Source organism: Amphiura filiformis, chromosome 7 (assembly GCF_039555335.1).
Source record: "Amphiura filiformis chromosome 7, Afil_fr2py, whole genome shotgun sequence".
NCBI classification, from domain to species: domain Eukaryota; kingdom Metazoa; phylum Echinodermata; class Ophiuroidea; order Amphilepidida; family Amphiuridae; genus Amphiura; species Amphiura filiformis.
Genome location: NC_092634.1, coordinates 52680711 through 52697892, shown reverse-complemented (window position 1 = coordinate 52697892; position 17182 = coordinate 52680711). Strand labels below are relative to the sequence as shown.

The window sequence follows — 17182 nt, the reverse complement described above, 5'->3', positions numbered from 1 at the left end:
AATACACTTGTTGGATAAAATAAAAAATGCACCAAAAATGCTCCTATGATAGCATGATATTATAATAGCATGTTGTTTTTCATCAGTTTCTATATGCATGAGACATGTGCATGCAATAGACACATTGTCCCTTGTTTTTGCACCTTCTCGTTTCATTTTTCTCCTGTTTATTTTGTCTGATTCCTCTATGGGAAACTAATTATCTACTAATTTTATTTTGATCGTTATGCACTTACGTGTGATTGTTTTATACTAGCATCTTGATTTTTGATTTTTTTTTTTCACAATTTTTCATCGCAAGATATGGTTGAGCAGTTATTACCAAGAATGAATGACGTATACTGATAATTATATTTAGATGTTTCAAAGTCAAACTATATACAAATCTATCATTGTAATTTATAAGCAAGCATTAGTTAAGCAAAAGAAAAAATTGATGAGAGTAGTTATTGGTTGGATAATACAACTTGAGTATGCCTGGACCAGGAGATAGAATGAGCTTCTGGTCCCAAAGATGGCTCCTGGTCGTATAGTTTGTAGGGTAAAATATTGGGCACAAAAAATGCCTCCTTCCACCCTGTTGTATAATTGGTATCTGTAAGTTAACTGTCTCACTCTCCTTGGTGTATACTTATTTTTGTGTGTCGAGAAGGTAAACTGAAGCTCATTGTATATACAGATACAGAAACAACTGTAGGAGATGTTTTTCCTATAAATGTGATGACCTTTTGACATGCAATAAGTTGTTGATAATGATATAGTGTACCTTATCAAATTTAGGAGTGCGAGGGTAAAACTTTGTCTTCAGCAAGACACTAATAAGTTGCATGCATTTGGTAACTTTTGGTAACTTTTGGAAGATTGTTCATCAAATAATGAGCTTGTTGGTAGCATTGTTTGCCAGTGAATAATGCCAATTTTAGTGTGATATGCTGATATTTTGTGTTTTTTCCCTAAATGTTATTGTATTTCTAGGCCCTAGAGAAGTTTGATGACATGACACCAGAAGAGGTAAGACAATAGATTAGCGCTAACCACAGAATTAGAGAAGGAGAACTGGGACTTCCTATACCGCCACATACAATTGCGGCGACAGCTATGGGGAGAAAAATGCGTGCAGGTCGCATCAAGTGCGTCTCTCAAATGCGCCCTTCATCCATGTCGTGCTTGCATGACAATGAATGCCTCAAGTGCATTCTGAGGGAAACCAAATTGTTTGCTCCCTGTCTGTATCAAGATGGTGGTCGAGTCCCGGTTCTTCTCTTTCTCTAATTCTGTTACTGTCCCATGCCCTATGTGTTGCTGTCCCTGGTTAGGGAGGGTGATTGAGCATGTTGAAGATAGGTTGGTGTGCATGTGTTGAGAGTGTGGCAAGAGGCAAAAAAGAGAGGAGAGCAAAAATGGTCAAAAAAGGCACTTTGGGCCAAGGCAATGTTGCTGGCTGTCAGTTATGGCATGGGACTGGTGACGAGCCATAACATGCTTGATCTGAGGCTATTGACGGACGTGTTGATACTATGCTTTATTCTATACAGTATGTGTATTGTTATAGAGGACCATGCTATGTACTGTATGCATTGTAATATACAATAAGTAGCCAGGGTTTGGAACAGTAATCTCAGATCGTGCTCTATCCATGACGAGCACTCATATGTCATCTCTCCCTTACAGGATCATTGGAATAGCGCTATATATAAAACCTTATACATCCATTCCGTTTTTTTGCCAAATTTGGGGTTTCACCTCTTTATCCTATGGGCCTTATTAATGAGCATCAGATCCTTGCAAACAGTCCAGGTTTGGCTATTTTCATGAAGTGTAAGAGACAAAATTGGTGTGTTGGCGCTGCTCTGTTACAGCATAGTTTTCAAAGCGCAATCTTGATACTTTTTCAGTCGGAACACAGGTAATCTCACCTAGTCATGATTGCCTACTCTCTCATTATGTCTTAGCTAAACTTTGTTCAGCACCAATTAGGCAGAAACTGTAGCTGTGTAACTCTACTGTAAACAAATGATCTTTCCTTCCAATACCTATCCAATTTCTTCAATTGAATTGATCATTTTGGGAAATCCTGATAACAACCAATCTGCAATTTTTAAATGAGTCTTGCCTATTTTGGTACATATCAAAGTATAATAATGATAAGATTCCACATTTTGTTTATCAAAATCGTCCTATATTTTGTTATTTATCAACAATCTATCACTTGTGCAAACCCAGCTGTTTTGTGGGCCGCCGTTTTGCACCATAACAAGTATACACATTGTGTGTGAGACTCTTATTTACTAGTCATTTCTCTACCTGAGAACTCGACAATAACACAATAACAGCAAGTATTTGTATGCACCTTCACCTAGGGATTCAAGTTGCAAGAGAAAAGAAAACCAAAAAGTTTATACAAAAAATAAATGGTGAGCGTAAGGTGGCAAATAAAACCTGTACTATCTGTGGGCGACTTTCCAACTAGATAGGGTCTGTGTGTTTTTTGGTGGTTGTTTTTAAAGATGCTTAATGATCCACACAATTTTTGCAAACATGTTTTTAAAATGTTCTGATTTTGTTTCAAAACATTTTTGAGTCCAAATTAAACCAAGTAGGCCAATAAATGAATTTTTTTACTTGCATACAGCTAAAACAATCCCTAAAATGGCAGGGCTCGTAGAACAGGCTGTTTTTTGGTCACCTGAGATAGTGCAATTTATTACGAAGATATGCAGATACTGAAAAATTCTTAAGAAACTGACTAAACAAACATGTTGTATTTCTTGTATTTGTGCAGCAAAGAGAATGGGAGGCAGAGCAATTAGCCAAGCAGTTGAATTTCACTGACTGTCATGTAGATCCAGCCCCATTTCAGTTGGTTGAGAGGACATCACTACACAAGGTAAGAAATTGTAGGAATAATAGGTTATTATTCCATTTTCATCGCCAGATATGAAACATCTTGGAATGTAAATGAAATTATTTAACTTTTTCTTCCCGCCATGAGTATTTCCAACTTTGTTTATTTATTTAAATGTTTGTATTTTTGTCCTGCCTTGCCTGCAACCGGTATGGGTTGCAGTAGATCTGGGCTTTATATGTGTTTTTCTTTATGTTGAATAAAGATGATTTATATATATATAAACGATAATATGAAAAAAACACATTTACAAATCATAATGATCATCACCTGGTATATTGCGATACAGAGTTAATGGGGCTTACAAAAAGAAAATTTAAAAGTAAAATTTCACTGAAATTAATAATCATGATCATGTATATTTTCAATTTCACATTAAACGATAATATGAAAAAACACATTTACAAATCATAACGATCATCACCTGGTATATTGCGATACTATGCGAGTTAATGCGTCTTGCTAAAGAATGTTCGTAAAATTCCGATAGTTGAACTGTTATCTCTTTGAATAAGTTCATTAGGACTGATATGAATAAATTAAATATCAGATTTTGTTGTTCAAGTCCAGAAATTTACTCGCGTTTCATTTTCCGCACGGAAGATGAAATGTCTAAAACGTGAGTAAATTTCTGGACTTGTACAACAAAATCTAATATTTAGTTGAACGGTTATGTTGGGAAAACAAAGTACTTTACCATGGGGCCCTGTAAATATTAATTACATTTGGGCTATCAGGCCCTTTATATATTTGACCCTTTATAGGCCTATACGCCGTAGAAGTGACGTCATAATCAGATTAACTACCATAGCAATAGATGAATACAGTTTTTGAATAGATCGCTCCGCACTACAAGCAGATTACACTAATCACCCGTGTAGGTCAGCACACATAGATTGAATACAATACCGCTCTTTTTAAAGATACTAATCTTACAGGTGCGAGTGATCAGTCTTTCTTTGAAATCTATGGTTCAATGCATCGGTACCGTGTTAACGTTTTAGTGAAGGGCGGTATAGTCAAAATTGTATTCATCTATTGCTATGGTAGTTAATCCGATTACCTACGTCACTTCTACGGCGTATAGGACTAAGATTAACATGTAATTTATCTTTGGACTCCTGGTAGCAACTAACAAGTGTACCTGCAATGCATGAAAAAAATACCATGTTTTGGGCCCAAACTTGAAATTGCTCCTGCACAATAAATGCAAAGTCAAGCCGGCAAAAAAGTTCCCCCACTAAATGGTAATGTTTTTGGTGTCACTGGATATAATATACCGAGCGCAAACTGGGCGTCACTGGATACAATATACCAAGCGGAATGGCAACGCTTGCCTAGCATTATTCAAACTAGAGAGTGATTCAGTCACTCGCCTAGCATTATGCTAGCGAGTGATTAACCACTCGCCTTTAAAGTCTAGACGGCAAGGCCTGGCCCATTTTGTGGCTCTTTGGCCTGCATTTCAGATATTTCTCACCAGTTTCAGGTTTTTTGAGTGAAACTGAGGGGCATCTCTATAAATTGAAACATGCATGTATTACAAACATAGATTATTGAGGGTATGACAAATTAGTCACACTGTACGTGGTGGCACCACGAGGGAAAATGTCCCCAGTCAGAAATTTTCCCTCAGTTGCCCCCCCAAAAAAAAAAATAATAATCAAAATTTATCATTTCTCAGCAATGTGAAAATTTCATGATTTTTGACCCCCTGAAATTCACTTTGCCCTCCCCTGGAAGAATTCTGGTGCTGCTACTGGTGTTCTTGTTGATTTGTTTCAATGTAGGCTATTCCATTTAATTATTTCATTCCATTCTCTCGATCATTGATATGCACCATGTGCCACTTTACGCTTTAATTTCAGTGAAATGTTTGAAATTTGTACCAATCAAATGAAAATTCCAAGTTCTGTGGCAACACAAGCAAGTAAAATTGCTTCAATAATTTGCTAACCAAATTTGGGATTGTAATTATTCTTTGAGTTTTTACAAACTCAATGAAATTATTGCAGTTGTGTATGATCCCCACTGTTTCCTAAATATTTTGTCATTGAAGTTGTTTAGCGCCCTCTATTGTTGACTGGCTTTGCTATTGCATGTTTGCTCAAAACATCTCAATAGAGGGTGTTTGTCACTGAAATGAATGCTGTAGTATTACTACAGAACCTGAAGAACTTCATGGTGTTTCCCCCAGGGGGTGTTTCTTCTATCCACCTGTAAAAATTGTGCACATGGGTCCCAAACCCACGATTTGGTAGCCCAATTGAGTGACTTTTGAAGAATTTTGAATCATACTGTCCCATCAAACGCAATGGTTAAGAGAAAAATTGGGTGATTTTTCAATGATTTGACCCACAATTTGGGCTTCCAATTTTATGGCAGCCGTGATTCAAGTATTTTCTCTTTTTTTTCTAACCAGATTCATTCCATGTTTTCTCTGCTTGGTCTCAACCATGCCTATGTGACAACGTTGGGCAGACTTGTTGGTGTTTTAGCACTCAAAGAGGTAAGAACGGTGATGCTCTAATTTAGTATTACTATCATTATCACTATCGCTGTGTAGTTATACAACACCACAGACAGGCTTTGAGTTTGAAAATACTAGGTGTGCATTAAATCACACTCCTTGAAACATTAAGGCGTGCTGTCAAGTGTGCTATAAACTGTAATTGTGAAGATGTCCTCCGCGAGCGTTGCACTCACTTGCCTTAAAACTTAAAGCCTGCACAGGGAAAGGCATGATTGAACAGACTTTTTTACAATCATGAAGTAGGCCTTTCACAGACGGGAGTGAACTGAAATGTTATTTATCTGTCTTTATTCAACAGGAAAATACAGAAAAAACATTTAAGTAGTTAATTTTTCATTTAGAACTTTGAAACCCGGTATGTTTGTTTATTCCATGATTTGGCAAAGTTCCTGTGTGTCCATCAGACGGATAAACCAGCATGTCTGATCAAAACATTTCCTGTTGAACGGGCACTGTTTTACACACTGCCCTGCAGCCAGTATGTACTCTGTGAAATATACAAATCTATTTATCAAAATGGTCCTGTTTGTCTTCCGACTATTTTTGCCAGTGTGCATAAGTGTCATTCCAACTTTTTGTGTGTGTTTGTATTTCAGATTCGTATAGCTATTGAAAAAGGTGCAACGTACCGAGGATCAAGGGCAAGGTCAGGGTTATCATCCAATACAATGGACAGTGAAGTGTCATCTAGTTGAATGGTGAACTAATCAGGGATCTACAGTTTGTCCACTCTGAAGTACAAAGTGACAACGTATACAGCGCGTAAACAGTGGCGCAATGCTGCGTCTCTGCTACAGGTATGCGTGCCTTCAAAGTCGGCACAATGTGTGCATCCGCGTCGGTACTTTGTACTTCAAAGTAGACTGACTACATGTGCCAAAGGGTAAACTGGTCAAGTTTGCTGTACATGGATATCTTTGCCAATCAGGTGGGGTTGGGGTATTTGGTGCTTAAATGTCTGTATAAGTGATAAGGACCTTGGGTTTGATTTCACACAGACTGTATTTGAGGATAAATGTTCATTTTGCGGAAAACTAAAGGGAAATAAGTCGCACAATGTCATCAAAACCAAACTAAATTTGAGTCCCTACCCTCACCTTTGACCTTGTGTTTTGAGCTCAACTCCTCACTGTTAAAACACAAGGTCAAACATAGGATTGCACCAGTTGGTTAATTGTGGCTGTTCAAGGCACCACATTGAATTTGGTTCTATAGTGCTATCGGTGCCTGGTTAGGTACCGATTACTCTTTCTATTACACTCTGGTGATGTAATCAATTGTATCAAGCATAATGAATAACAATTGCAAGGTGTTATAAATTTTCATTAAAATTAAATGCAAACCACTGTACAAATGTTCAGGGTATGATAGAAAGGGCTATCGGTGCCCTGATCAGTGTTTACTCAGAGGCTGTATGTCTCAATTTTGGCCCAGTGAAAATTATTTTTGGCGCACACAAATTTGCAATGCTGTATTACAATTAGTCAATTTGAGGAATTACTGAGCCAAAATTGGGCCAATTTGGGAAGAAAATATTTCATTTGGTGCACCCAATTTCCAAAGAGAGTAAACACTGGCCCTGATAGCGATATGGGACCAAATAAGATGTTGTGCCTAAAGGATGTGATGCTTCTATGTAGTTTGGGACAGAAATGGTTTGCTACACCGGAAGGAATTTGTCAATGTCTGTTACATGCTAAAGGCTAGTTACATATAATGTACCATATTATGTTAAAATTGTTGAAGGCAGCATGTTTTTCTTTTCTTATGTTTATACTTATTTTTGTTATTTCCACAATTAACGTTGTGTCAAATTAGTTTTACTTTCATCCTTTGTAACATAGTTTTATCCCCTAGGATCCATCCTGTGGTTCCCTGCTGGTCAGTTGGAACAGGTTTTCCTTGTTTTTAAAGATATCTTAAAATAGTTTCATACAAGAAGAAGGTTTGAGCAGAGTTTGACAGTTCAGATTCAGATGGTTGAGTTGATATTGATGGTCCATTATTACAAGATATGTTGCTACCACAGATTATTGTCAACAATATTTAATGACACAGCAGCAAGGCAAGCTGTTTTTAGCAAATGCCAAAACTAGGCCTATAGGTGGGGGTGCCATTTTTGCTGGTTAACGTACAGTTTTGATTAGGAAGTTAACATTTCCTTTTGCAAATAAAGCCTTGGATTTGAGAGTCTTTAATAGATGTAGTCCAGTCAATCTAAACAAATAAGTGGTGTCACTCACCACTAATTGCAACAGAATTTTTTTCACTTTTATACATTTTAGAGATGTCCCCTGAACATCATACCAAAAATATACTAAAATATACTTGGTGGAAAGGTAGCTTTTGGCGGGAAAAGGTCATACAGGGTCAAATTTCAAAATTGCTTTAATCTTTTAAAAATGATACCAAAGCATTCCTCTAGTCTTAAGGATTCAGAAAAAGTATAGTTTGTCATATCTGTGATGTACCATTCTCAAGTTATAAGCAAAAAGGTCAAAGGTCAAATTTTGGGCTCCACGTGGGTCAACTTCGAAAAAATGCTCCGATTTCCTTAAAAATGGTCTCAATGTGTTTGTCCTTTAAAAACACTCCAAAATAAGAATAGTTTGCCATATATTGGATGTTTCGTTACCTAGGTAGCAGGGTAAAAGAGGTCATTGACCATTGAACTCTATTGACCCCGACCTAGTTTTCGATGTTACGCATGTAATAAACAACCTAAACAGTGCAAATATTCTTTAAATGAATTATGTTTGCAAGCCGAACAATTTGAGACCATTTTGGTTAAAATCAGACCCTTTTTAGTTTTTTGACCTCTGTTGAACCCAACATTTGACCTTTGACCTTTTCGGTTATAACTCAAGAACCGTACATCACAGATATGGCAAACTATATTTTTTCTGAATCCTTATGACTAGAGGCATAATTTGGTATAGTTTTTAAAATGATTGGAGCGATTTTGAAATTTGACCCCTGTATGACCTTTTCCCGCCAAAAACTACCTTTCCACCAAGTATATTTTAGTATACTTTTTGTATGCTGTTCAGGGGACATCTCTGACATTCATAGCAGTGAAAAAAATTCTGTTGCAATTAGTGGTGAGTCAAAACCCACTTTGACTGGACTATGTACGAGTCCTGTAAAATGTGGCAAAAATACAATTTCTGAAAAAATCTTCAACTATTATAATAATAGTGTTGGTCTTGTTTGACAAGAAAAGATATTTGAATAATTTATAAAGGCTTGAAAAATATAATGTTAACTATATTTATAATACCGTACTGACGCGAGTATAGTCCCACCCCGTTTTTGGGTGAACATTTGTCAAAATTGGGGGTGGGACTATACTCAATTAAAAAAAAAAAAAAAAAAAAATGCTAGGATCATTGATTTCATGGTTGACCTAAAAAAATAAAAAATAAAAAATTTCAAGATGTTTTGTATTTTTTAATATGAAAATTGATACTTTGTATTCATGTCATACTCTATTAATGATTTCAAAATGCATTGTATTTGAATGCATTTTGAAATCATTAATAGAGTATGACATAAATACAAATTATCAATTTTCATATTAAAAATACAAAACATCTTGAATTTTTTTTTTTTTTTTTTTTTTTTTTAGGTCAACCATGAATGATCCTAGCATTTAGGTCTAGGTCTTGGGACACTCCAAAGCCGAAAAAATAAAAAACTTGACTTGTTTTTTTTTTGTTTTTTTAATTTCTGAAATTTTTCGAAACTTTGGGGTGGGACTTTACTCGAAGGTGGGACTATACTCGCGTCAGTACGGTAAATGGGGAAATTTGACTTGAGATTATAACATAATCTTACATTGTAAGATTGATCCCTGTGTGTACCCTTCATCTTGACTACTTGACTAATAAAAATTCCTTTAAAAAAGGAATGTGGCGCCCAATGTGAGCTGGACGGGATATGGTGAATTCCATGGTGATTAGATTTGAAATTATAATGATTTTTTTAGGGAAGAGTAGAAGATGATCAAATACGAGAGAAATATTGTTGAATTTCGTTATGCAGGGCCTAGGGTATATGATGGATAACTAGAAGACACAAATAAGTAAGCTTCCCCCCCTAGTCATCTATACACTCATCCTTGTCACACGCCCAATTTCGACAAAGTCATGTAAACGTAATTTCGTTTTTCACCCGACCTCCGTCCAGAAACAATCCTGAAATGTTGAAAACTTGGGGTCGGCGCACTCATGCCAGTTTATCCTAAGGTATACTCTGTGTCTTTTGTAGCCAACCATGTGGCTAAGAGAGGCTAGGAAATACTTAAACTAATACAAAACAATCATACCCTCCTTTCATATCAAACAATACCAAGAAATTGACAGGCCTGTTAAATCAAGGGTAAGATCGATCGTTATTCTTCATGAAACGGGCACAGCCCATTTTTATGTTATTAATTCTGCTAAAAATTAATTAATAAATAACAAAATTACGTCATAGAACTCTATTTTAAACAGACAAAATAGCCAGTGGGGTTTCTTTCACTTAACCTTGCTAGGAACCCTTCCCAGCAGTTAGGCATTACAATGAATATTATTTTTGCAAATACACTTCTGACCTTCAACACAGTCATGTCTTCCGAATTTATTCCTTTCTCTGCTGACCAGAACTGATTTTCGTTAATTAATGTTTTTATCAGAGATAGTCACCACAAAGATACTGAGCTTCTAATATCTTTGGTCACAATCAGTTAGCAGTCGATTCAAGCACATAAAGTCATAAACCAATTAGTGATTTCATGATTGGTCAGTGGTTGTGTTGGTCAACTATAATTAATTGGTGTTGGTTTAAGGATTAGGTGCACCGCGTGCAATCACTATGGACCACAATGGCCTCATCCAGTGGCATATTATCAATAACCTCAATTAAACAATCATAGTGCAAAATTTGACCTTAAGTTGCAAAGTATGAGTTTTTGTACTCACATTTTCAAAGGTCATTCAATGAATGCACACATGTATTGGGGTTAAAGAACTGTGCCCTGATAGATGAGCATGTTGTAGATTCTTCACACTGTAAACAACTAGTTCATGTGCAAACATGTTCAAAACATACATAATTAGAATGGTCAAATGTCACCGTCTATCGGGTTCTAAGAGGCGGTAAACTGGTTTAAACCATACAAAGGTCACGGGTTATTTGGTGTTTTTATAAGTCCATTAATTTTGTATTTTAAACAAAGAATATACACACATCATTTTATCCCGTGCATATCAGAAAACAATAATAAAATAAAATCCTAGCATATTGTGGTTTTATTTCTGAGCTGGGCATAATTTTAGCAAAACAATTAAGGAGTAAATCTAGCAAGAGTGAAATTAGAAGCTATTCACAAAGTACATGCCTATATGTGGCCCCTCCGTAGAGGGCGCCACAAAAAGTATGAGAATGACATAGTCAGGGCGCCCTCTGTTGATGAAAATTGTCTAAATGTGTTATTTTTGATTGAGGGCGCTGCATACATCTTCACCTGCAAAATTGGGATACCTTAGAAATGCTACATTAGCCTGGATGAAAGGCATGCTATTTCTGGCATCCACAATGCAGTGCCTTGCTAATATAACTCTATCCTGGACTTTATCTCACTGAACCAAATACTTGAGTTAAAAGAAAGCAACAATGAAACAAATCGCTTGTCCCTCCTCCCCCCCCCAAATCAGGCCCGTGTCCCTCCATACATGGTTGGTGCCCTCCCCATAGGATGGCGCAAGCAACAACTGACCCATATATTTATCCATTGTTAACATGTGTATTATGCTTCCTTGACCTGAAATGTAAATATTTCTATTGGTGCTTAGGCCAGGAAAAAAATAATATTGGTGTATATAAATGGGGCCTACCAAGTAACTATACAGGAAACTAACTTGTGAGGTTTTTATGGCTTAAATGTTAATTTGTTTCAAATATTATTACTCTGCCATTTTTTCATACATGCTGCACAAAATTGGATTGTTCAACATAATGAATTATATTCCATATTAGTGGAGTGTTTTTCTTCTCTCCTTTTTTTGTTTTTTTTGTTTTGTTTGTTAGTTTGTTTTACTTTTTTGTCAGTGATGAGTGTTAGTGTGTGATTTTGTACTCTGATTTTCAGTTTGATATATAATGTAGTGGCCAAAAATCATATACAACTGAGAGAAAAGTAATTCCTTTATTTCTTTAAAAGAGTAAAATATATAGGTTATTGTAATAGTATATACTAGGCGGTTACCCATTTTTGGCGGTTCTCGGCTTATATATGTAATGTTTTCAGGTCACAGGTGACCAGAGAAAGGTGGGGTAGACTCCCCCCTTGGAAAAAATATTATAAGTTAAAATTTGGCCCTTGAAATTGCAAGTTATCATATGAAATGGACATGCCAGGCATGGGATTCTGTGAGGTCTGATCTTAAAGGGGCTCGGAGAGATTTCACAAAAAATAAAATTAAATGAGAAAACATTGCCTTATTTTGCGTAGATTGAATACTCAAAGCATCTACTGACCAATACATTTATAAAAATCTGTGATATTGGAAATAAGAGACATATTGCGAGTGCCGTGTTAAGCTTATCTGCTATTGAACTGTGTTTGGATTGAAGATCCTGATCCAGACTATCCGGATTCGGAACTTTATTACAAAGTTGTGATTACTGAATTAAGCTTTTGTGATTAGAATACATACAAGCATTGCGTACATATATTAATAACTGGACTTTGCCTGAAATTGAGAGCGTAATTTGAGTGAAATCTTACAGCGCCCCTTTAAATCAAACTGTGACATACATTACATGCTATTTTGTTTTCTATGTATATTTGTCAAAGTTAACAATGGTATCAACACTGTACAGTTAATTGATTAAACATACTTGTAGGCTGTGACGAAACTTGTAGTGAGTTTGAACACAGATATGTAGCTACATTGATGTGTCGGTGGGTTTATAGGGCTTTTGTAGGTGGCATGCTCTCACAAAATGAACTTAAAAGTTGACAAAATAACCTCTTAAAATTTTCCCGATCTTAATTTCTTACTTTTATAAGCTTTTAAATCAAAATATTCTTTCCCATCAATATTTCTGACGGAAGTTCCTTTGCTTTCTATTCCCTGGCAACTTTAGGCTCATTGGGCTATTCCATTTAAAATCCACACTGCCCCTGTGGAGAATTTTGGAAGTATGGTCCACTGAGGGAGTATGAATTTCGAATGGAATGAACACATGCTGCTGAGCTGCTCCATTTGAAACTCATCCTCCCTCTGTGGAAGATTCAGGTTGAATCTTTCTCAGATGGTGTATGAAAATCAAATGGGAGTTGATTTATGTGCTAATTCCATTTGAAATTCATACTCCCCCTGTGGAAGATATTTTCAAAATCTACCACATGGGTAGTGTGGAATTCAAATGGAATAGCTCAATTTTTGTGAGAGCAGGTCACAAATGTGACCCATCACATGATTAAAACAGGGCAGTTGACTTATGTACATTTAGATTCGCAAGTTACAGAACTACTTTTCTGCTATGAAATTACATGTATAATATAAATTCCTTATTATTTTCCTTGTTTGTTCATACATATTCTTTATATTTTAGTTTATATTTTATTTATTCATCTTCTTGGATTTCCAACAACTAACTGCCTGTGCTTTGATGTGGTGGGTCACCTATATGTAGGAAGCTTGAATCGGTAAGGCCAAGTAAAAATAAAAATGTTTCTCATCCGGGTTTTTGAAAATTAGGAGGATGAGGGGCTTTTTATTTTCTCAAGCGGCCACAATGAGAGAGTTATCATGGGGACTTAAGTTGAGATTGCCCGAGTACCGACTGTGAACTCAGGTTGTACAGTGGTAAAGCTCTGGACCGGTAATCCAGCGACCGGGGTTCAATCCCCGCTGAGTCCTGATTTTTTCTCTCTCAATATTTTCATATGCCAGTTTGCTCGAGCCCCAATCACACAATTTTTAAACATTTCAACATTTTCAACAATTTTTTCCTCTTTTTTTTTCTTTCATAATTGTTTTTGCTGCCCCTTCTTCTGCCTTCCATTCCTTTTGCCACCCCCTGCTTTTACCCCATGGGGATCATGTCCCAAAGCCCCCATATATGCGCATGGACCCTAACCCTAGTTGACCTTATTTCATATTTTAAATAGCGACCCTTATTTTTGTCTCGCCTGATAAGGCAGGAGACTATATAATCACTTTTCCGTATGTATGTGTGTATGTGTGATGTGTGTATGTGTGTATGTGACAAATTTGGTTAAAGTTTTGGTTAAAGTTTGCTTTCCGCCTATTTTCTCGGAGACTATGAGTCGACGTTCCTCAAACTTGGTGGGTGGGTGCATCTTGACCCGAGACAGAACCTGTTCGTATTGGTTAGTGGGTCAAGGTCACTGAGGTCATCTAGGGGTCATCTGAGGTCAAATTAGTAAAAACTGTCGTATGGCCATGAAACTTGGTGGGTCCAGTCAACATTTAAAGCCAAATTTTTGGAAGGTCATTTCAAGGTCACCAGAGGTCATCTGAGGTCAAATTAGTAAAACTGTCGTATGGGCATGAAACTTGGTGGGTACAGTCAACATTTAAAGCCAAATTTTTGGAAGGTCATTTCGAGGTCACCAGGGGTCATCTGAGGCCAAATTAGTAAAAAGTGTCGGATGGGCATGAAACTTGGTGGGTACAGTCAACATTTGAAGCTAAATTTTTGGAAGGTCATTTCGAGGTCGCCAGGGGTCATCTGAGGTCAAATTAGTAAAAACTGTCGGATGGGCATGAAACTTGGTGGGTCCAGTCAACATTTAAAGCCAAATTTTTGGAAGGTCATTTCGAGGTCACCAGGGGTCATTTGAGGTCGAATTAGTAAAAACAGTCGTATGGGCATGAAACTTGGTGGGTACAATCAACATTTTAAGCCAAATTTTTGGAAGGTCATTTCGAGGTCACCAGGGGTCATCTGAGATAAAATTAGCAAAAACTGTCGGGTGGGCATGAAACTTGGTGGGTACAGTCAACATTTAAAGCCAAATTTTTGGAAGGTCATTTGGAGGTCACCAGGGGTCATTTGAGGTCAAATTAGTAAAAACAGTCGTATGGGCATGAAACTTGGTGGGTACAGTCAACATTTAAGCCTAATTTTTGGAAGGTCATTTCGAGGTCATCTGAGGTCAAATTAGTAAAAACTGTCGGATGGGCATGAAACTTGGTGGGTGCAGTCAACATTTGAAGCCAAATTTTTGGAAGGTCATTTCAGGGTCACCAGGGGTCATCTGAGGTCAAATTAGTAAAAACTGTCGGATAGGCATGAAACTTGGTGGGTCCAGTCAACATTTAGAGCCAAATGTTTGGAAGGTCATTTCAGGATCACCAGGGGTCATCTGAGGTCAAATTAGTAAAAACTTGCATGGGCATGACACTTGGTGGGTACAGTCACCATCAGCCAGATAATCGTGCCCAGCCGATAACCGCCAAATTCATTTACCGCTACCAAAAGTAATTGAAAAAGCAGGCGGTCGCAAAAGCAGGCGAGACTCGTGGTTCGAGAACCGCCTTGTTGACATAGTGAGCCTTTGAAATTATCACATATTGAATTTTCAACATAGCACACAGGTAAAACACCACAAAAACAGTTGTCATTCATGTATTATAAAAATGATCACAATATTTTTTAGAGTAACCATATTATGTAATACAAAATCTCATACTCAAAAATGGTTATATTTTGTTATAAAAGTATATAAGTAATTGCATCTTGCAGAATCTATATGAAAAAGAATTTACTATGGGCATGTTCAAAAGATATATGGAAACCAGAGTTTGTATATGGAAACATATAATTCCAATTTTCTTTCATTGCCAAAAGTGAATATATCATAATATAAAATGTATACGCGCACAAGGCATTATGTGAAAGTATATTTTTGTATCTTTGTAAAAATCATGACCTTTAACAGTTGAAATAGTCTACCATTGTGGGCCCATTGTACATAATACCTTGAAGTTATATACATTGAAATACCCTTGGCTATATCCACCTGTGACATTTACCAGTGCATATTTTCTTTCCTTTATATCTACGTATATGTAATTAAAGTTTTTTAAACAGGTTGATTATAATTAAAAGGTTGTGGTTTTGTAGCAAATTTGTGTCTCATTAATTAGCCACGCATTGTGAGATTCTGATTTTGCCAAGTCCGTTCCCACGATTAGTACCATTGTTTTATTTCTTATTATATATATAGGTTTATATATATCATGGGCGAATATTTTTTGTGGTTTCAATTGTTAACTCGGTCAATATCATACCTGTATTATGCTGTTATTTTTATGAGTGTTTTATTTTCATGTGTATTGAAAAATTTTAAAAAAGGAAATATATCTTGCATACATGTATTTTCTGTGCAAGAAAATAACAGCATACATGTAATGTTCACATAACTTTAATTGTTGGGTTATTAAAAGATTTAGTAAAAAAATATTTGATGTCAAGAAATGTTTTCAAGATGTTATTGCAAAATGTGTTTTGCAAACATTTTTAAAGTAAATCTTTGTCAGTTGAAAATGTTATAATACTCGTATATAAACCAGATATTTAAACATTTTCAGGCAATCTTTGTATACCCTTTTGAAATTGTTACACAAGTGTGTTTGCTGGATAACTAGAGAACATGCAAACATCAAGATTATGATGAATCTTGAAACTGAAGTGCATAATTATTCCGGGCAGTATTATATAAGATCTACAGAAAATAATATAATTACGTGTTCTATATAAAATTATAGAGCATTGCTAACAAATAGACTGTAGGGCAAGAATTATTATTTGTGCATGACTATTTTACAATTTCACATGGGACATGGACTTGCATGTATTAAGGTGGTATTGGACCCATTATGAAAGTGCTCTAAACATGTTTTAAACAGATTAATTGAGTAGAGCAAAGCACACTTATCAATATGCCTTTTGTTTGAAGCAGATCGGACATACGGTTTTCAAAATATATCAATTTATATTTTCTTTATATCTTATTGTTTTTATCAATAATCAATAGTTAATGAGCTAAAATGACTGGAGAAGCTCATTAACATATCATTTTTGCCAATATTTTGCTAAAAATCCATGCATAAATGTTCAGGGTACTTTTATTTTACATACTTTTGCCTTGAAACTTGGTCAAAGTGTTCCTAATGTGTTCTAATGTATTTTATAATGAAGCCGCCCCCTAATTTGCATATTTGCATAATTAATTAGCATTTATGCAAATTAGCTCATTAATTATGCAAATATGCAAATTAGAGGGCAGCTTCACTATATAATACATTAGAACATATTAGAAACACTTTGACCAAGTTTCAGAACAAAAGTATGCAAAATAAAAGTACCATGAACATTTATGCATTGATTTTTAGCAAAATATTGGCAAAAATATATATTAATGAGCCTTTGCAGTCCTTTTTTAGCTCATTAACTATATTGATTATTGACAGAAACAATAGGATACAAAGAACATATAAATTGATGTATTATGGTATGTCCGATTTGCTCCAAACAAAAGGCATATCGATCAGTGTACTTTACCCTACTCAATTAATCTGTTTAAAACATGCTCAAAGCATTTCCTAATTTCCAGGAAATGCATCCAATACCACCTTAATCTTTAATATGCACTGAAATTATCAAGTTTGTGAAACTTAGGCCAAACAAAAAAAACTTATGTCTCAAAGCCCCGGGCACGT

At 36.0% G+C, this 17182-nt stretch overlaps 1 protein-coding gene across 4 annotated transcripts in view; it reads left to right on the top strand.

Annotated features, from left to right (window-relative positions):
• LOC140157326 (chloride channel protein 2-like) overlaps window positions 1-6654 on the top strand; it is a 65789-nt gene extending 59135 nt beyond the window's left edge. For all 4 annotated transcript variants that reach the window (XM_072180472.1, XM_072180470.1, XM_072180473.1 and 1 more), the window contains 4 exons: window positions 976-1011; window positions 2783-2887; window positions 5328-5414; window positions 6035-6654. In XM_072180472.1, coding sequence (XP_072036573.1) covers window positions 976-1011; window positions 2783-2887; window positions 5328-5414; window positions 6035-6133 — 327 coding nt within the window. In that variant the 3' untranslated portion in view covers window positions 6134-6654. The remainder of the gene's footprint in view (window positions 1-975; window positions 1012-2782; window positions 2888-5327; window positions 5415-6034) is intronic.
• The last annotated feature ends 10528 nt before the right edge of the window (window positions 6655-17182 follow it).